This window comes from Ornithorhynchus anatinus, chromosome 4 (assembly GCF_004115215.2).
Source record: "Ornithorhynchus anatinus isolate Pmale09 chromosome 4, mOrnAna1.pri.v4, whole genome shotgun sequence".
In the NCBI taxonomy this organism is placed as follows: Eukaryota; Metazoa; Chordata; class Mammalia; order Monotremata; family Ornithorhynchidae; genus Ornithorhynchus; species Ornithorhynchus anatinus.
Window position 1 is genome coordinate 57705583 of NC_041731.1, and position 22125 is coordinate 57727707.

Consider the following 22125-nt stretch of genomic DNA (forward strand, 5'->3'; position numbering starts at 1 on the left):
ACAAACCATACTGACCTGTTTCTAGAAGAAAAAAATGTACATATTAAAATTAGAAATAGGAAGTTTACCCCGTAAACGCTAACGAGTCCGGCTGCTACGGGAAGCCAAAACGCTGGAAGTCAAACTCTGACGTGTCAAAAGGAAATATTAAATAAGAGGAAAATCAAGGTAAACAGAAAAACTCTGGCAAACTGGAGAGTTTTACACATTTCAGTGACCAAAAAGCAGCCCAAGTCAATTCTGGAAGAATAATGAAGTTTCACGTAATCATTCCCACACCCAGCGACATCGGGGTTTTGCCTTAAAGCTAAATGGCCGGCTTTAAAGCCATAGCGCGATCACTCACAGAAAGATACAAACGGATACCTGAGTTGTTTGCATGGGCAACGGGAGAGGCAGCAGCTCTGAAAGCAGTATAAGTCCAGAAAAAAATCCTTCGGGTACTCTCAGGACAGAAGAAAGAACCTCTTTTAACATCAGAGACCAAGTATTGTTGGCCAACGTCTCTTCAGAGATCGTAAGCTTTTCATTGACCCCCTGGGTAAAAGTCAACAGAATATCGATGATGTCGTTCTGGATTTTCTGTTCGTCACTGTCGAGGCGGCCCGAGAGAGGGATGGAGCACAAGAGCATGTGTAAGGTCACCAGCGCCGAGGGGACTCGCATGTCTTTGAATTCGAAGGATCCACCCCGCAGGAGTTCGGTTAACATGGTTTTCAGGAGCGTGAGCGTGCAGCGGGCCATGGAGATGGTGGTGACTCTATGAAGAGTGGTCCCCATGTTGACGTGGAGTCGCCAGGGCTGCGTCAAAATGTTGTTCAGTTTCTGCAGGACCCGGATGAAGGTGTCCATTCCTTCAGCAGAGAACAGCTGAATAACAGCGAGGTTCCACTTCAGATCTTTCTGTTGACCTAAAAGACGAGGGGGAAAAAAAAAATCCACATAATCGCGTTACAGGTGACTGCTTCAGACTTCATTTAATAAACAACGTCGGTCGGACGATCGTACTTATTGAGCGCTGTGTGCGGAGCACTCTAACGAGCGTCTGGGAGAGGACGGTATAAAACCAAATAGACACGTTCCCTGCCCACAGCGAGCTTACAGTCTGGAGAGGGAGGCAGATGTTAATAGAAATAAATTACAGATAGAGACATAAGTGCTGTGAGGCTGGGAGGGGGACGGGATGAATAAAAGGAGCAGGTCAGGGTGATGCAGAAGGGAGGGGGAGGAGAGGAAAGGAGGACTTCGTCAGGGACGGCCTCCTGAAGGAGAATGACATCATAAAATTCGATATACGGCACCCGCCCTCGGGCACAGCTATACGTACCTTCTACAGGAGGAGGGGGGCACGCAACGTTACAAAGAACACGGAGTGCAGTGGGCAGGCCAACTCCTTCAGGGGTCATCAAATTATCGATATTCTTTTTAAAAACAAAGAAAGAAACATTATACCGGGTTTGCCTTGTTTACTCAGACCAAGTTGATAATGTGTCTAACAGCACTGTTTTCGATAATCGTGTCCTACGACACTTTTAAAGCTCCAGAATAAACTTGGAGTGACACAGGTCACTTTCTTTCACGCAGGTCTGTGATTTCGGAAAAATGGATACCCCCCCGTACTTTGCCAGAGATTAGTATGACCTGAAAGGACTCCAAGGAATGGGATGGTGCAAAATTGAATGCACGACAAAAGTAATTTAACACTTGTGAATAAATAAAAGAGACGGACCCGGGGAGAAATCTCTCACTTCCCAGAGGCACACGAAGGACGAGCCTCAGTCCAGTCACAAAGACTTGGGGACCAAGAAATCTATCCAAAGGAAGAACTAATCTTCAGTGCCATCAGCTCTCTCTTACCCCTGCCAAGCACGATCCCAGAAGGGCAGAGGATGCCACAATTGAACAGCCGGGCCGGAGGGCAGCTCGCAGCAAAGGGTCCGGGAAGGTTTTAGTAGAAAACCCAAAGTAGCCACAACATCAAACGATGCTCGGGGGCAAACACCTGCAGGCAGTTTCCACGACAAGCACTTCCACGGCTACTGGTTCCTCCGCCAACCGTGCTAGCCGGCTTTTTTTGGTATTCCTGTTAGCCTGCCCATCATGTGAGATGCCCCACCTCTCCTGGTCTGATGGCATGGGGCCAGTATGCATTTCCCCTAGTTCTGGCTATTCAATCAATCAATGGTATTTATTGAGCAATCGCAATGGGCCGAATACTCTAATAAGCCTTTGGGAGAGTGGAATAGAGCTGTTAGGCACAATCCCTGTCCTGAAGTTCACAATATTCTCTTCCACTGCAGTGAGGTGTGGGTCCAGTATCTGAAACGTGCAAAGGAATGGGGGTATTCATTCAATCATATTTATGGAGCGCTTACTATGTGCAGAGCATCAAACTAAGCGCTTGAGGCCAGTGTCCGCCAACCTGACCAGAAAGAACAGAGGAGAGGGAGGAGTCGACAGGGCAGCTGGACGTCTAGCTAGAGTTCCGCCAGAGTGAGGGATGGCCCGAAAGGGCCGGGGCAAAAGGTTATTAAAAAAACAACAGAATTAATCCAGGTACAGTTCCTCCTCCCGGCTTCCTTGACTTCCCTGCTAGGTGGCTTTATGTCAGTCATATCTGTTGAGTGTTTACTGCGTGCAGAGGACTGTAGGGACCTGCGTGAATCCGGACCCACCTCCAACGGGGCCGCAAAAGGGAAGGTCAGCCTCAGACTGAGGCGACCTCCTTTCCCCGCATTTCAGTTCAAACATAATTATTATTTTTAATTCTGACTCTCAGGCCAGTGCTCTACCCACTAGGCCAGATTGAGAACTTTCCAAAACCACCAATCTTAGCATATTGTATTTTCCTAGCGTACAAAGCCAAGGCTAGGAAGATTGAAAAATCTTCACAAAGCTAGGTTTTAATTTTCTTAACGATTTTCACAGTTCTAGGTTCAGAGCAGAGCCATATAACAATAGCAAGCATGATGATTTTGCGCACCCACACACGTCTCTGGACTCCTAGGAACCTTTGAGAACAACTAAAATTTTTTTAAAAAAGAGTTGGGCCAGAAATCACTTTGAGCTTGGGCCTCACATTTAGAAGGTTAGGATCAAGCCAACCCCAAATTCAGACTCTGGGCAAAGATAAACTTGCAGCCCTAACGCCAATAGTCAATCAACCCAGTGTATTTACTTAGCGCTTACTATGTGAAGAGCACTGTATTAAACGCTTGGGAGAGTACAATACAACAGAATTAGCAGAAACGTTCCCTGCCCGTAACGAGCTTACAGTCAAGAGGAGACAAACAGGGCTGAAATCGCTGAGATTCCGCTGTAACGCCCCGAGTTACCCCCAAACCATTTCGCTATGTCCAAATTAAGTCAACTATTTTAACCCCAATCGGACTTTACATAGGAAATGAAGGGAAAACTCATAAACTGCCGGCTGCGAGCCGAAGAACATTTCCCGTGCTCTCTTCAAGGCCTATCTAATGTGACATTTTTACATTTTCCACACAACCATGATACACAGAGAGTTGTACTAACCTGTTTAACATAGTCAATTAGGCTTGGGATGCAATTAATTTCAAATCTAAGATTTTTAAGAGGTTCCAACCACTTTCCTAGTTCTAAAAACAAACAACAAAAACAAAAAGTTAAAAATATTCAATTAACTCCTTACCCGACACGGCAGACCCGGGATAGTCCTGAGCTCTCCAAGTGTGTGGGGTTGTAGCTAGACACTTTAGCTCCTGGGCAGAAAAACCTGTACACTGTATCATTCTGGGAGGTTACTTTAACTCGGCAGTGATGGATTAGGTTGAGGATACTTTTCCCTCCTTCCTGTAGCTCCCCCTACTCCCACCCGTTCCCTGTTTTGGTCCTATCTGTCCAAACTGCACCCAATCACTTGTTTCCCGGCTCTGCCACTTGTCTATTGTGTGGCCTTGTGTGTCACTTCCCTGGGTCTCAGTTTCCTCATCTGGAAAATGGGGATTAAGAATGGGAGCCCCGTATGGGACGGAGACTGTGTCTAACTCGCTTAACTTGTATCTACCCCAGAGCTTAGAACAGTGCTGGACACATAGAAAGCGCTTAACAAGGATCATTACTATTACCCCGGGGCTTAGAACAATGCGTGGCACACAGGAAGCACTTAACAAGTACCGTTATTATCGTTATTATTATGAAATCCAGGTTCAGGCTGCGCCTGGACAAAGGTAGGGTGGAATTGTGAATTAGTACTTCCGACTCCCCCAGATCCAGTCCTCTCTGAAGCTGTGGGGTGGACAGGGAGTCCCAGGGAGGGTGAGAGCCCTGGCTTCCCCGGGAGCCGAACCTGGGCAGCGCCTGTGTAACATCGCTGTCCCTCCCTGAAAGTTACGATGACCTGGACCCCAGCTGGAGCTCTGGGATGAGAAGGAGCCGCATTCCCGAGGTTCAGATGGGTGAGCCTCATCCCAGGATTTGGCCCGTGATCAACTTACTCAGTAAGGTGAAGAAATATTTCCATTCCAGGCACACGCAAAAATCAGTATCCTAACGAACCTTCCAATGTTATATAACCTGAACACCTGCTCAACCATCAGCCTTAAAATAAGTCTCCACCCTTCGTTACTTGGTTTTGAAAATTCTACGCATAGATTGAAACTACGATGAATAGGATTCGTCCAATCCCTTTTCCCATTTCTCTTCGGAGTCCCCGCGTGCTCGCCTGCCTGGAAATTTCTTCAGATTGATCTCTCCCCAGCCCTTCTGCCACTCCTTGGGAGGTTAAGAGGAATGGTGGAAGAGAAGTTTCTGGTAAGCAACTAAGATCCTCATTGCTTCAATATAGTCTGTTGGGTTTTTTAAAAAACCACCACCTCACCAGAGCACTTTACTACGTACCAAGGCACTTATGTACAGAACTGTACTTTTATTCATTTGTATTGATGTCTGTCTCCCGCACTTTAGACTGTGAGCTTGTTGTAGGCAGGGAATGTCACTGTTTACTGTATTGTACTTTCTCAAGAGCTTAGTACAGTGCTCTGCACACAGTAAGCGCTCAATAAATATGACTGAATGAACGAATGGACACGCAATAGAAGTAGAAGACGATCCCTGCCCTCGAGAAGCTCATAGGGGAGACAGGCGGTCGCAAATTGCCATCAACGTAAACACGCATGATGAACTGAAAAAACCCAAAGTAGGGCATAAAGAAAATTAGTGAAATAAACATTTGCTCTGCGTGGCTAATGGCGCGACAGGGAGCCGGTGATTAGTCCAGGGATCACAGCTCCTGGAGGAGGTGACATTATAAAAGATTTCTGAAGGTGGGGGAAGGATGTTAGAGTGGCTTTCCTGCGGGAGGTTCCATGCAGGGAGAAAAGATCAGTGGCCCTCATTTTTGAGGAAAACACCCAAAAAGTCTCCCGATGAAAGGAAGAATTCTAGTTTTCTTTAATGGCATTTGTTGAGCGCTTACTATGTGCCAGACACTGGTCTAAGCGCGGGGTAGATACAAGGTAATCAGGTTGAACACGGTCCCTGTCCTGAATGGGGCCCACAGTCTTATTCTCCATTTTACAGATGAGGTTAACTGAGGCACAGAGAAGTAAAGTGATTTGCCCAAGGTCACATGGCAGACAAGTGGCTCCACTTGTCAGCTGTGTGACTGTGGGCAAGTCACTTCACTTCTCTGTGCCTCAGTTACCTCATCTGTAAAATGGGGATTAAGACTGTGAGCCCCACGTGGGACAACCTGATGACCCTGTGTCTACCCCAGCGCTTAGAACAGTGCTCTGCACATAGTAAGCGCTTAACAAATACCAACATGATTATTATTATTATTAAGTGGCGGAGCTGGGATTAGAACCCAGGTCCCTCTGACTCCCGGGCCCAGGCTCTATCCCTTGGGCCACGCTGCTTCCCAATTAACTGTAAAGTAACCTGCACCTGGAATGAAAATGCCACAGTGCTAGAACAATAACATTTCAAGGCTTAAACTGTCTCCTTAGTTGGGCATGAAACACAAAAATACCACTTTTCACAGGGGTCAAGCTTCTGCCTTGTTCAAAGTGTGCTTCCAGAAACTTCCTACGGCAGTTATTAATAAAGGTTACATAAACTGGGTCTATTGTAGTGTTAAAATAGCATTTTTCCCTTCCAGGACAATTTTTTCATACACAGCTAAGAACGGAGTACAGTACCGTTATCCACATTATGAAAATGACATAAAATATTAACTCCAGCTGTCTAAAAGGATTTTTCCAAAAAGAATTCTGAATACGCATCATGACTGCACATACCGTACCTTGCAATTTGGTGTTATTTTCGTCTGCTTTGCAGAGCTTCAAGAGAGGGGCTGAGTGCTGTTCTAGCATCTGGACATCACTAGAAGATTGAACCACCACCAGGACAAGAATGCAGGCGTAATTATAGGCTACCGATTTCTTTGACTTGGAGTCCCTGAAACAAGATAAGACTTTCTAACCTCAGAGTCGAAGGGCCATTTCTCTCGTATTTACCCAATCGATCCTGGCTTGGTAGAAGCAACTTCAGATGTCCTTTTCTCCATTCCACACCCATCCCTCAAAAATCCCAGATACCACATGTACCCAAAGAGGATTAGGAAACAGTTCAGCTGGGAGAGAGCAAATTCGGTTGAAAAAGGCAGAACGATCCCTGGAAACAACAGTAACTTTTAAGAAGAGAGTCTTTGCCAACAATGACCAAATTCTCTTATGACACAGTTCCTGTCCAAATTGGCAGAGAGGGTCTGATCTAACCAGGAAAAGCTGTCGTAAACCGCAGTTTATGTGAACAAGCGCTTCCTAAGTGGATGTCAACCCTGCGAGGAACAGATTCCGGAGGGAAGGTAACTGCACTCCTACGGCTTCTAGCCATCTCAAATCTGTCTTTCCCCTTCCCTCTCCACTCCGTATTAGGGGGATTCATTAGTGAAAGATTCGAAATAAAATTTTCAGTTCTTCCTCCCCCAACTCGCCACTCCACATGCTCACCCACCCCCGACAAGTCCTTATCCCAAGATCCTCAGAATGTCAATCAATAGTAGCTACTGATTGCCTGAGTTCTACGCACTGGACTAGATGTCACAGTGGAAGATTTCAGGGACGAAGCTAGTTTCCCAAATCCTGGGAGGGTGTGAGGCAGTGGGGGAGAGGAGCTGAGATTATTCTTTCATCCCGACGAGGTCGACAGATATTTTTAACGGTATAGAAATGACGAGAGAGAATGATCACTCCGCGAAATGTCCTCTCAATGACTGGGCATTCCTGTAACTACATTCCTCAAACGATAATTTTCATTAGTTTGGTGAAAAGGCATGCATTCTCTTACAAAAGAAACAAAAGGCACTTTCCGGTCTCCTCGTCCTCGGAAAAAAACTCTGCTGTGAATTCAACAAAAAAGTTCGACAAAGACCGACTATATAATTACCCTAAAGCCTCTTTGGAATAGTACTCCATAAGAGTAATAAGACTTTGGAGATTTTTCTCGAGGCTGAATACGTGGCCCACAGCCGACCGTCCCACGGGGTTGAAAGTAATGAGGTAAAGGTTATGAAGCGTCCCCAGCAGGTCGGAATGGTCGGTCTCCTCGTTGGTGGAGCAGCGCTGAAAATGGCAGAACAGTTCCGTGATGCACTGCAGAGTCTGGGTGGAGTCCTGCAGCCACAGGGCGAACGCGTCGTCGATGACGCCGTCCGACTGGAGCCCCTCGTCTTCGTCTTGATCGAAGAGGTGACACAGTGCTCTGATCAGCAGGTTGGTCGCCTCGTACTCGGAGAGGAAAAAGAGGAGGCCCTTCTGCGACTGGGCCAGGAATTTTAAAACGTCCCGAGTTGCCTGCAGCACCCCGGGGTGGGCGCTTGTTACTGGGATTGAGAGAAGTAAGGTGACCAGTTCTAAGAAGTGATGGCTGTGAAGATACCTGTCGAGAGAGGCAAATCGCACAGATTAAACATCCGTACACTTCACGACATTTACTGAGTGCGTTCTTCCCCGCGACGGGAATCGCTCTACCCCAGCGAGAGATCGGCAGATGCTTCCCAACCGGCATCCTCTGTGACCCAAGTCGCCGTTCCAAGGAACTGAGAAACTGACCTGGGAGGGGCCCTCTCTGCTAGAGGCCCTGAACCTATGAAATGTGTATATATTTTTATTATCGTATTTATTTTGTTAATGAGGTGTCCATCCCCTTGATTCTATTTATCGTGATGTTGTCTTGTTTTTATCCGTCTGTCTCCCCCGATTAGACTGTGAGTCCGTCATTGGTCAGGGATGGTCTCTATCTGTTGCCGAATTGTACATTCCAAGCACTTAGTACAGTGCTCTGCATATAGTAAGCGCTCAATAAATACTATTTAATGAATGAATGTTACCTTGGATTAAACTCAAATGCTGCCTTGATTTTTTTCTAAGTATCACCAAATGGGTGGCTTTTTTGGAGCGCTTACTCTACGCAGAGCACTGAACGAAGCACAGCGCAACCGAGTTGGTAGGCACGGACCCCACTCCCCCGGAGGTAATAGTCTGTCCTTTTCATTTCCAGACTAAGGAATGTATTAGAACCTTTCTCCTCTCAAAAGCTGCGTATTTTCATTTGCAAAAGAAAAGCTGTTTCTCCGCTCACCACAAAAAACAAAATACCTCCCGTGGAATTTAGAGAGGTCCCAGACTTTTCCCTTTTAGATGATATACTGGGCAAAATAACTAAAATTCCTCATTTTAAAGCCTCTATTATTATTCAATAATGTTGGTATTTGTTAAGCGCTTACTATGTGCAGAGCACTGTTCTAAGCGCTGGGGCAGATACAGGGTAATCAGTTTGTCCCACGTGAGGCTCACAGATAATCCCCATTTTACAGATGAGGTAACTGAGGCACAGACAAGTTAAGTGACTTGCCCATAGTCACACAGCTGAAAGTGGCAGAGCTGGAAATCGAACCCATGACCTCTGCTTCCAAAGCCCACGCTCTTTTCACTGAGCCACACTGCTTCTCCAGAAGCTTACTATGTATCAGGCACTGTGGTAAACACTGAGGTAGGTACAAGATAACTGTTACGACAGAGTCAGTCATTCATTCATTCATTCATTCGTATTTATTGAGCGCTTACTGTGTGCAGAGCACTGTATTAAGTGCTTGGAAAGTACAATTCGGCAACAGAGAGAGTCAATCCCTACCCAAAGTCGGGCTCACAGTCTAGAAACTCTATCCTGAATGGTGCTCACATAATCTAAGAAGTTGGGAGGGCAATTATCAGATGAGAAAACTGAGGCAGAGAGAAGTTTAAGTCACTTACCCTTGGTCATAGAAGCAGGCCAGCAGAACTGGGCTTAAAAAGGGTCTCCTGACTTCCAAGCCCAACGCTCTCTCCAGGGGCCTTCTTTTAATAGGATTTGTTAAACGCTTACTATATGCCAGGAACTGTTCTAAGCGCGGGGGTAGATCCAAGCTAATCAGGTTGGACGTAGTCCCTGCCCCACCTGGGGCTCAGAATCTTAATCCCCACTGTACAGATGAGGTAACTGAGGTCCAGAGAAGTGAAGTGACTTACCCAAGGTCACACAGCAGACACGTGGAGGCGTCAGAATTAAAACCCAGGTCCTTCTGACTCCCAGGCCCGTGCTCTCTCCACTGGGCCACCCTGCTTCCAGTTAGCCAGAAGTATTTTTCATTTCAATGTCAGGTAGGATTTTTTGGTTTGGTTACTTTCTCTAATTGGTAAGATATCTAACGTTCATTAAAGAACAGAGTTTTCTTAGAAAGTTACTGGGTACGTGACTTTTTTATGGTACTTGTTAAGAGTTTATTATGTGCGAGGCACTGTACTAACCACCATGGTAGTTAAAATTGGGTTGGACACTGTCCCTGTCCAACACGGGGCTCCCCCTGAAATAAAAGAATGTTAAAATGATAATAATTAAGAGCCAGAAATTACATCACATCCCCAGAAATGAGCTGCTTGGCTCAATCGCATTTACCGAGCACTTACCTTACGCTGAACGCCTTGCTAAGAGCTTGGGAGAGTACGGTAACAGAATGACAGAATTGAATCGACTCATTCTCTGCCCACAAGCTCGATAAGTCAATCTTTTAAAATATCTATTGGCAAATATCTCTATTTAAAAGGTCCGCTTTACTGTTATTTTTACACTATGTTTACGTCGATTTTTACGACGAGATTTTATAGTAACAAAGTCTTCCCTCGGCAGTGAATTCATAGTTAAGTAGCCAAATTAAGAACCCTCAATGCAAGGAAATGCCTGTCCCTGTGGATATTGCTTTTGAGCTTGAAAATAAACAAAACCCAAGGGCAATCTAGAAACTGATAAGCTGCATTTCACTGGAAGGATGGGAAAGCTGAAGAAGGTGCAGAAGGCGGGAGGGACTGGAGAGGAGCGGGGGAGATTTTAGGGAGACCATACCAAACGGTTTCAATTTCATCAATGAAGTATGTGGCTACAAGCAATAGGGGCCAGAAATGGAGGCTAATATATTCATTCAATAGTATTTATTGAGCGCTTACTATGTGCAGAGCACTGTACTAAGCGCTTGGGATGAACAAGTCGGCAACAGATAGAGACAGTCCCTGCCGTTTGACGGGCTTACGGTCTAATCGGGGGAGACGGACAGACAAGAACAATGGCACTAAACAGCGTCGAGGGGAAGAACATCTCGTAAAAACAATGGCAACTAAATAGAATCAAGGCGATGTACAATTCATTAACAAAAAAAATAGGGTAACGAAAATATATACAGTTGAGCGGACGGGTACAGTGCTGTGGGGATGGGAAGGGAGAGGTGGAGGAGCAGAGGGAAAAGGGGAAAATGAGGCTTTAGCTGCGGAGAGGTAAAGGGGGGATGGCAGAGGGAGTAGAGGGGGAAGAGGAGCTCAGTCTGGGAAGGCCTCTTGGAGGAGGTGATTTTTAAGTAAGGTTTTGAAGAGGGAAAGAGAATCAGTTTGGCGGAGGTGAGGAGGGAGGGCGTTCCAGGACCGCGTCTGCTTTTATGCAGAATCTACATGGCTCGATTTGGAACAAACCCAGCCGGAATGTCTTTAGAACTTAAAAAAATTCTAGGGAGTGCTAAGAGGAATTCAAAATAATTTTATTAAATTTCAGAGTTCAGATGAGGCCAATTTAACAGAACGATGGCTTCTGAAATCGGGTTTTGTTGGTCCAAATTTCAGAGGATCAGGTTTTCAGACTGAGGAATTGAAATGTAAGATCGAGAGTAATAGTAAGACCTGCTCTTAGAGCAAAATAAAGTTTAGCCCTTGTGTGTGTAGACAGATACAGCTATATCATTAGGATTCCAAGAGCCTGACTCTTCCACAGCCTGAGCCCTACGAAGCACAGAAAGAACAGCAAGTTCTTTTCTCTCCCTTAAGTGAAGAGCCACAGGTCGGGAGGTGAGGCTCCGTACCTCCCGACATGATTTATCATCTGCCCCGAGGGTTATTAGATGGGGAGTGTGGCCTGCCAAGCAAGAATCAGTGTAATTATAGCACACGTCAATGGTATTTACTGAGCGCTTACTGTGTGCAGAACACTGTACTAAGCCCTTAGGAGAGTGCAATAATAATAATGTTATTTGTTAAGCGCTTACTATGTGCAGAGCACCGTTCTAAGCGCTGGGGTAGACACAGGGGAATCAGGTTGTCCCACGTGGGGCCCACATTCTGAATCCCCATTTTACAGATGAGGTAACTGAGGCAGAGAGAAGTTAAGTGACTTGCCCACAGTCACACAGCTGACAAGTGGCAGAGCGGGGATTCGAACCCATGACCTCTGACTCCAAAGCCCGTGCTCTTTCCACTGAGCCACGCTGCTTCTCGACAGAGTTGGTTTTACCAGCCTGTATTGAGCACATATTGTGTGCAGAGCATGAAATTACCTGCTCACGCCTGCCCTTTGGCCCAGCAAAGGCACCTCCAGGTACAGGGGAGGAGAGGCTTGTTCTCCATCACCAGGTGAGTTCACTCTCAAGACAGTAAGCTTGTGAAGGCAGGGAATGTCTACTGTTATACTGTACTCTCCCAAGCGCTTAGAACAGTGCCTTTTTTATTACCCTAGTTATTTTGTCAATGAGATGTACATCACCTTGATTCTATTTATTGCTATTGTTTTTGTCTGTCTCCCCTGATTAGACTGTGAGCCCGTCAATGGGCAGGAACCATCTCTGTTGCCCATTTGTACATTCCAAGTGCTTAGTACAGTGCTCTGCACATAGTAAGCGCTCAATAAATACTACTGAATGAATCAATGAACAGTGCTCGGCACACAGTAATAATAATAATGCTGGTATTTGTTAAGCGCTTATTATGTGCAAAGCACTGTTCTAAGCACTGGAGGGATACAAGGTGATCAGGTTGTCCCACGTGGGGCTCACAGTCCTCATCCCCATTTTAGAGATGAGGTAACTGAGGCCCAGAAAAGTTAAGTGACTTGCCCAAAATCACACAGTGGCGGAGCCGGAATTAGAACCCATGACCTCCGACTCCCAAGCCCGGGCTCTTTCCACTGAGCCACGCTGCTTCAGTAAATATTACCACCACCACGTCTCCTTGTGCAGAAAGTGGAGAGTTGCTGGGACTATGCCTACTGCTATAAAGGATTCTTACTGAAAGGGATCCAGGTGGCAACAGGGATTCCGTTCTCTAGGTCCCCGTGAGCAGGAGGGGAACGTCTGAGAGAAACTCTCTCCTTCCCAGACTCACAATCTTCAGCCCTGATGGAAAAATCCCCATCTCCTAACAAAGTACGGCAGAAGGGAATCCACGGCTTAGAGATGAGAAGGGAGATCCCCGGGCCTTTGCTATCAGATCAATCCCTCAGTGATTTTTATTGAGTGCTTACTGTGGGCAGAGGACTGTACTAAGCGCTTGGGAGAGCTCCTCGTGGGCAGGATTACATCTACCAACTCTACTGTACTCTCTCCCGAGTACTAAGTACAGTGCACTGCACATAGGAAGCGTTCAAGAAACACCATCGATTGACCGAGAATCAGTCGATCGTATTTATTGAGCATTTACTGTGTGCAGAGCACTTTACCGAGCGCCGGGGAGAGTACACTACAACAGTAAACAGACACATTCCCAGCAAATACTGAGCTTACAGTCTAGAGAGGGAGACAGACAGACATTAAAATAAATTGCAGATACGTACTTAAGTCTGAAGGCACAATCCCAGCCCACAACGTGCTTACGGTCTAGACGGGGAGACAGACATTAAAAATAAAATAGGGGAAACGGTAGATAGGGATTCGGAAATGAGTGATGTGAGGCTGTGGTGTTAAAGTGCTTAAGGGGTACAGGCCCACGGGTGTGAACAGGGTGGGGAAATGAGGGAGTCAGTTAAGGAAAGCCTCTTGGAGGAGATACGATTTTAGTGTTACACTACCACAAACCTGGCTACGACATGGCCCCAAACACCTCTTAGAGCAGGGTCTCACGCCATATCTCAAAAAAAAATCAACCGTGTATCAGGAAGGTCACATAAAAACCCGGGGGACATGTACATTTTGAAAACATAATTGCTTTTTCAGAAGACCCAATGCCAGAGATTCCTACTGCTGCACATTCTCTGGATATTTCAAACGGCTTTTACTTTCGGTTGCACTCCGAGGCCCCTATAAGGCATGTACATCTGATACTAAGAAATCGAAGCAGGAAAGGGATCGAAAAGGGGAAGTCGAGAACTGCTCTGAACCTCGTGAAGCACACCGGTCTTACCTGAAGAGGACAGGATAGGGATCATCCCGCTCCGGAGGCCCGGTGATACGCGCTATCGTCGGGAAAGACTTGACAGGGGGCTGAATCATCGTATGAGGGGCAGTTTCCATCAAATGGTAGATTTCATCTAGGAGGTTGATGAGCTTTTCTATCTCTCCTTCACTTATATTCGAGGACTCCAAAAGATGGTCCATATCCATGGAGGCTTCCACTTCATTTTCGTACTCCGGATTTGGCCGCTCGAGTCCCGAGTCCGTGTCCTGCTCAGATTCATTGTGATTAGGAATGGGAGAAGTCTTCTCTGCCAGCTGATCACCGAGTCTCTTAATTTCCGACAGAATCTCATAGAAGTGACATTTCTGGAGAATGGCGGACCCGGCGGTGACCACCCTCACCGTCTGGTCCAGCAGGATGAGTTCTAAAAGTTTCTGGTAGCCACTTTTCTCATGTACCTCTTGCCGACCTTTTAAAAACGCTTCCATACCTTCCGTCATGCTGATCACGCTATCCAGGGCTTTAAAGGCATTCAGTTTGAGAGACGAGGATACGTGATCGGCAAAAAGCAGTTCAAACAGTCCGTTAAGAACTCCCGCTTGCAAGAGTCCCGTCACTCCCTGCTCGCCGCACTCCGCTAACGAGGACACCAGCTTGGTGCCAGCTTTGAGCTGGCGGACGTTTAAGGCAATGGGCTGCCTGAGAGCTACCTGAAGATTTAAAGCTTGCATGGTCCAATCGACCAACTGGCCAAGATGATCTTGGTTGGCATCCTTCAGCTGCAAATAACTCAATCCCTTCACGATTAAACTTGGGATTTCTTCCAGAGCCGTAACCCACTTTGCACCCCTATCTTCCTGATAGAGTTCTAAGAGTTCGGTTAACTTCACTGAAGCTTCCACTGCCCCCGAGTTCTCTTTGTCTGGACCCTGGTCTCTCATTCTGTTAACTTCAATCTCAAAAGTCGTCTTGTAGGGGCAGCTAAAGTATAAAAGAGGTACAAGTTCTCGGTCGTAAGGATCGTAAGTCATCGGAGGCACAGAAGCTAAATCCTCAGCAGTGTACTCCACATCGAAGTTGGGGTATTTAAATGTTTCCCGTTCTAAATCGGCAATTCCATCTTCGTCACTTGAAATCTGTTCATAGCCGTCATCTCCTGCGAAGAAATTAAGAACATACCACAGAATCGTTTTCTAGGTGTGTCATCTAAGAGAAATGGTTTTCCCATGACCTCTGAAGCCGACAGAATTTTCTTTCCAATTTAACATTAAAACATTTGAAATCTATCGTAATCCACAGTTCTCCATGCCTCATAATATGTACCTTATAACTTACACGAAGTCATTTGTTTGGAGTAGCTCTCTCTGATAACCAAATACCCAAAAGCCTTTCAGACTGAACTCCGGATGCTCTCTGAAAGCAAGCAACGGGAATCTTTCACTTCTATTACATGTACAATACAATACAATTTCACTCCTATTACATGTGCAATACATCTGCATACAATAGAGGATGCTGAAGACGATATCAAGAGACACAGGGTCTGGTGGCATATGCGTTTAAATATGCTGGTGGGTCTTGTGGAAGGACTGACATACGTAAAAAAAATCCGGGCTTTGGAAAGTTTATCTGAAACTCTTTTTTAGTGTTTGGTCTTCCATCCCTCCCCGCAAAAAATAACTGTTGTTCTTTATGCTTTTTTCTGTTCCTTAATTATGCATTTTTCTGATGGACTGTGCTGGGTTGAGACAACTCTCTCAAATGTACCAAAATTGAAGGGTTCATCTTCGATGATGCTACTGAGCTCCTTTTTGCGTACAGTCTGAACTGGGTTCTAAGCACTTGCGACAAGACAGAATCCCTGCTCTTAAGGAGCTTCCAGTCCAGTGGGTGAGAACGGCATTTTATGGGAATAACAGGGGATAACAGAGTATGCAAAATATGTACATAAAGGGTCTAGGGGCTGTGATCAGTTAAGAATTTTCACGAACAGGGCCTAAGGTATGGTTTTCATCGAATTCTCCCATTTTATTTTTTTTCAAAATATATGTATTACAGATTCTACCCCAAATCGGTGCCCCCATTTTATAAAAGGGAAGTTTTCCAAATCTTCTTTTGTGCATCACCCAACTTTTTTTTCCCCTTTAACTCTAAGTAAATGAAATACTATTCTTGCAGAGTAACAATTTCAAAGACTAGAATTGTAAAATAAGCCATAGCTTCTTAAAGAAGAAGCATGCTGAGACTTCCTGCAATGAGATTAGGCGACCACAGAATACTGAAAGTAAAACTATGATCTCAACTTTAAAAGCAGGGGAATGTAAATCACTCCTATTCTGAATTCGAATAGGTAAGAAAGCAGTGAGCAAAAAAATTAATGGGAATAGATTATTTACACAGATGAAATAATAATAATAACAATAATATTTGCTGAGCACTTACTATGTGCCAAGCACTACACTAAGCACTGAGGCAGATATATTCAATCAGGTCAAATTCCCCATCCCACATGGGACTCACAGCCTCGGCCAGAGAGAGAACCAGGATTGAATCGCAATTTTACAGATAAGAAAACTTAGGAAATGAGAAGTAAAGTCACTTGATTAAGGTCTCACAGCAGATGGCAACAGAACCAGGGTTAGAACCCAGGTCCTAGGATTCCCAGGACAGGCTCTATCCACAATCAGTGGTATTTATTGAGCATTTACTGTGAGCAGAGCACTACACCAAGCGCTTGTACACCAAGTACAATATAATGGGGTTGGTAATAATAATAAATACGGTATTTGTTAAGCGCTTCCTTTGTGCCAGGCACTGTACTCAGCACTGGGGTGGATCCAAGTAAATCAGGTTGGACACAGCCCCCGTCACACGTGGGGGTTCCAGTCTCAATCCCCATTTTACAGATGAGGTAACTGAGTCACAGAGATATTAAGTGACTTGCCCAAGGTCACAGAGCAGACAAGTGGCGGAGCTGGGAGCAGGACCCATGACCTTCCGACTCCCAGGCCCGTGCTCTATCCATTCCGCCACGTAGAAGCGATGCCTGCTCACAAGGAACTTAAAGTCTACAGGAACGGAGAGGCATTAAAATGCATTACAGATAGGGGAAATAGTAGAGTATACGGATATGACAGAGGCCATGCCACTTCTATTCTACCTACAGATTTACTAGTAAGAAAGAATTTTCCCTGATGTCAGAGTCAGGAACCTTTTTTGGTTTTTATCTTTTATTTAGACGCTGCTCAATCAACCCCATTAATGGGAAGCAGCATGGTCTTATTGAGAGAACACGGGCTTGGGAGTCAGAGGATGTGGGTTCTAATCCCGGTTGCACCACCTGTTTTGTGACCTTGGGCAAGTCGTTTGACTCCTCTGTGCCTCAGTTATCTAATCTGTCAAATAAGGATTAATAATAACAATACTGATGATGGCATTTGATAAGCGCTTACTATGTGCCAAGCACTATTAGACAGCGAGCCCCATGTGGGTCGGGGACTGTGTCCAGCCTGATTACCCTGTATCTACCCCAGGGCTTAGAACAATGCTTGGCACACAGCAAATGCTTAATACCATAATTAGCAATTTTCTTATTATATTAAAGAAAAGCTCCTTAATTTTCTATTATAAACTTGTTATGGGCAGGAAATGTACCTGTTATATTGTACTCTCCCAAGCGCTTAGTACAATGTTCTGTACAGTGAGTGCTCCATAAACACAACTGACTGATTGGTGGAGTTTGGATTTCCACAACACCTCTGTTTTATGGGAAACCAGAATCCACTTTCTCTCTCAAATGTTTAGCTTCCTTCATACAGCATTTAAGGAAGAAGAAAATAAAAGCATAAAATAAGGAACATGAAACCATCGATGGGAAAACAAAAAAAATTGAGTCTGAAAATTCCAACGGCAATTTTAAAAAAAACCCTAAAACTGAAGAAACTGATGAATATGACTGGTTCTCCTGATGTGTAAATAATAGTAGTAGTGATAATAATAATATTGGTATTTGCTACGTGCTAAGTACAAATAAGTACTAAGTTCAATACAAAGCAATCAGGTCAGAAACAGTCCTGTCCCACATGGGACAAAAGAGTCTACAGTAAGCAGGAGAACAGGTATTTAATTCCCACTTGACGGAGGAGGAAACTGAGGCCCAGGAATTCTATGACTTGCCTAAAGTTACACCGCAGGCAGGTGGCTGTGTTGGGGTTGGAGCCCAGGTCTTCCATCTCCCAAGCCCAGACTCCTTCCACTAGGACGGACCACATTCCTGGTATATTTAAGAATCTTAAACCCCACACTTCTGGATTCTCATTTTTCAAACTGGCAGTTGGAAATTCAAAGGCAAAGAGACATTCGGTCTTTAAGAGCTTGAAGGATACCAAGCAATAATCGATTTGCCTTCTCTAGTTGCCAAACAGAGGGGGTAACAATATAGATAATTAAAGCACTCTGGACCATAATATACCTACCCATCACCTATATATCTGCAAGTTTCTGAATGGAATTATTTGAGATCTAATGCTACCCCATACGTATCTGCTCTTACCTCCGAATTTCACACGCATGTACAATCCAAAGTCCACCCACGGCTATGATCAGAGGTAGACAGATATTTTTGTGGAATCCCACCACCTGCAACCTAGCCTTACCATCAGACCAGATCCAGGCATTTATCAGGCACGAATTAAGCATTCACTCATTTCAGAGGTTTACTTCTTCTGCTAAATTGCCTACCTTCAACTTCCTCCTCCTCTTCGCCATCTACCTCATCATCATCTTCCTCCTCCTCTGGGATACTCTCAACTGTCCGCCCATCCTCCTCCTCCTCCTCTTCCTCCTCATCTTCTTCAACCTCCACATCTTCTTCTTCATCCTCTCCTTCTTCCGGCTGTTCCTCTTCGACTTCCCCTTCGTCGGAGTACTGCCCTTCTTGCTGAACCGACGTGCGATCTGGGGAAATGGGTTCGAAGTAATCTTCTCTATGAGGCGCTTCATCCTCCTTTTCGCCAACTACTGCAAAAGTCAGGAGATTGTCAGAGATTAAAGTGGCGGAGTCTTTCAAACCACAAGAACAGCAGTACCACCAATGCTTCTTCCAGATGGATTAATTAGTCCGGGTCCCAGAGAAGCAGCATTGATCTCTTTTATACCTGGGACAGGCATTGGCTCATCTTCGTCATCGTCCGGGGGAGGGGGTCCTGGCGGAGTTCTTGGTCCCCGGGGCTGGGGCCGTGGAGGGCTTCCATTGAATTGATCTTCTTTATCTCCGTCTGCTGCGTTTTTAGAGAAGAACAGATATTTTATCTATATACGACACCTAAACGTCCCTGCTCCCCGCTCCAATTCTTACACACACCACCCATTTTCAGCCTACCGTACTGCAAGAGTCAAGAGAATTTGCCCGTTTCTCAATAAGCAGTTTGCCATTAAATTTCCATTTGAGAAGCTAGGCCCACGAGTGTCCACCCACTGATAACCCCTTATATCAGCTCAACAAGAGCAAATTGTCCAAATAATTTATGTGCCATAAAAATACTTTTCCCTCAATTAGTCAGGTATTTCAAGAAAAAAAAATACCTTCGAACAAAGAACACCAAGTGGAGAGGCTCAATGTGGCCCTGACCCTAATGCCTAATAATCCATATCAGGCCTATTAACTGTGAATCATCTTAATCGTTTAAATCTTTTTGTCACTTCTAAATGTTTCCCTTTACCATCCCGAATTTTCCCTGAAAAAAACCCAAGGTAGACCTTTCATCCATGAATTTATTCAAACCCTTCTTGAAACTACTGTTATTTTCTGACTAGAGGACTGAATCTCATATGTTCTCTACCCTTAGGATTATCATCACTATTATTATTATCATGGTATTTGTTAAGCACTGATTATATGACAAGCACTGTTCTAAGCGCCCGAGTGAATACGAGGTAATCAGGTCAGTGTGGCTTCGTGGATAGAGCACTAGCCTGGGAGTCAGAAGGGCCTAAGTTCTCAGCTCGGTTCCACAACTTGTCTGCTCAGGGATCTTGGGCAAGTCACTTCACTTCTCTGTTCCTCGGTTACAACTGAAAAATGGAAATTTAAGACTGTGAGCCCTATTTGGGACAGAGACTGTGTCCAACTCCATTATCTTCTATCTTCCCCAGCACTTAGTACATAGTAAGCACATAATAATACTATTCATTCAGTCAATAGTATTTATTGAGCACTTACTATGTGCAGAGCACTGTACTAAGCGCTTGGGATGTACAAATCGGTAACAGAATTAATAATAATTGCGGTATTTGTTAAGCACTTGGTAGGTGCCAGTCACTCTACTAAGCATTGAGGGGTTGGGGGGCGGTGTACAAGTAAATCGGGTTGGACACAATCCCTATCCCACATCGGGCTCACAGTCTTAATCCCCAATTTACAGGTGAGGTAACTGAGGCACAGAGAAGTGAAGCGACTTGCCCAAGGTCGCACAAGCAACATAAAAAGACACAGTCCCTGCCTCACAGGGGGCTCAAGTTCACGGTCTAAGTAGGAGGGAGAATACCTATTGGAACTCCATTTTATAGATGAGGAAACCAAGGCACTGAGAAGTTCAATGACTTGCCCAAGTTCACACAACAGGCATCTGGCAGAGCCAGGATTACAACCCACTTCCTCTTACTTCCAGAGCCGTGCTCTTTCTATTAGGCCACCTTTCTCTTGATTCGAATCTACCACCTTCCTGCTTTATTGCATGTCCCCCAGATTTTAATGTGGCATTTGGTGTGGAAACCCTGTCCACACCTTTCTGGATTTTGTAAATTACAATTGTGTCTCTCAGTTACCTTTTTTTTAAATCCCGAGCGCTCCTGAACCCCAAATCAACAAGTGATTCCAGAGACTCATTCATTCAATCATATTTACTGAGCGCTTACTGTGTGCAGAGCACTGTACTAAGCACTTGGGAAGTACAATTCAGCAACAGAGAGAGACAATCCCTGCCCACAATGGGCTCACAGTCAAGAAGATTCCTTGGCTGACTTTCTGATTTGAAGAGTTTTTTATGATTAGCTTCAGCTCCCTTGTGAGGTACTCTTGAATCTATTTTTTTGGCCCATCTAATTTCCTATTTAGACAATCTGGCACCCTTTATATGAGCTCTGAAAGGAAACACCAACACAAAAATGCTCTCCTGGAAACAGGTAGAGAGAGGGGAAAGAAGGAAATAGTCACATAATACTTCATTCGAGATAAATTAAAAGACCGTATGCTCGGTTGGTTGTTTTGAGGGAAACATAATCAAATCAATCTTACTGTCTCCTAACAAAACTGAAAAATCTCACCATGTTTCGGGTTCCTTTTCAACGTGGGTTGTTGCTGGGGAGGTGGCGGAGGTGGTGGAGGTGGCGGTGGAGAGTCTCTGTCGTGACTTATTACTCTATCGACTGATCCGTATATGGCTAGCGTCAGGCAGTTGTACCAGCCTCTTAAAACCAACCCATCGGTATTTACCTGATTTTTTTTAAAAAAAGAAACAATTAAAATGTCTGCCAGAAATCAAACTAAGATAATCATATTCTTTTCACTCGACACGATTATCCAGCCAAAACTCATGATCGATTAACAATACAGGCAAAACATTAGAAAGGTCCCTTTGGAAAGGTTGAATATTTTACAAATGTTTCACAGTCCCCCATTCACCTCTCTGGGGTATTATTTCATTCATTCATTCACTCAATAGTATTTATTGAGCGCTTACTATGTGCAGAGCACTGCACTAAGCGCTTGGAATGAACAAGTCGACAACAGATAGAGACAGTCCCTGCCGTTTGACGGGCCTACGGTCTAATCGGGGAGACGGACAGACGAGAACAATGGCAATAAATAGAGTCGAGGGGAAGAACATCTCGTAAATACAATGGCAACTAAATAGAATCAAGGCGATGTACAATTCATTAACAAAATAAATAGGGTAATGGAAATATATACAGTTGAGCAGACGAGTACAGTGCTGAGGGGATGGGAAGGGAGAGGGGGAGGAGCAGAGGGAAAGGGGGAAAAGAGGGTTTAGCTGCGGAGAGGTGAAGGGGGGGTGGTAGAAGGAGTAGAGGGAGAAGAGGAGCTCAGTCTGGGAAGGCCTCTTGGAGGAGGTGAGTTTTAAGTAGGGTATTATTAAGTGACAATTTTCAACTCAGCCGGCTACTGAGATAGATCGGTGATTAGACTGTGAGCCTGTCGTTGGGCAGGGATTGTCTCTATCTGTTGCCGAATTGTATATTCCAAGGGCTCAGTACAGTGCTCTGCACAGAGTAAGCGCTCAATAAATACTATTGAATGAATGAATCGGTGGCAGGCAGGATCACCTGACACGTTGGAATCAGAGGAGCAGTTTGATAACGAAAGGTTCGACAGAGTCCCGATTCGAGG

At 45.1% G+C, this 22125-nt stretch overlaps 1 protein-coding gene across 3 annotated transcripts in view; it reads right to left on the reverse strand.

The window, feature by feature from the left end:
- VIRMA (vir like m6A methyltransferase associated) overlaps positions 1-22125 on the reverse strand; it is a 62808-nt gene that overhangs the window by 21615 nt on the left and 19068 nt on the right. For 2 of the 3 annotated variants that reach the window (XM_029062659.2, XM_029062660.2), the window contains exons 5-13: positions 21042-21210; positions 18875-18997; positions 18459-18737; positions 13725-14874; positions 7426-7917; positions 6281-6435; positions 3532-3614; positions 1328-1421; positions 367-911 (exon numbers count right to left, since the gene is read on the reverse strand). In XM_029062659.2, the coding sequence (XP_028918492.1) occupies positions 367-911; positions 1328-1421; positions 3532-3614; positions 6281-6435; positions 7426-7917; positions 13725-14874; positions 18459-18737; positions 18875-18997; positions 21042-21210 (3090 nt within the window). Of the gene's footprint in view, positions 1-366; positions 912-1327; positions 1422-3531; positions 3615-6280; positions 6436-7425; positions 7918-13724; positions 14875-15041; positions 15115-18458; positions 18738-18874; positions 18998-21041; positions 21211-22125 lie in introns of those variants that run through there. The other variant, XM_029062661.2, reaches the window with a different exon arrangement.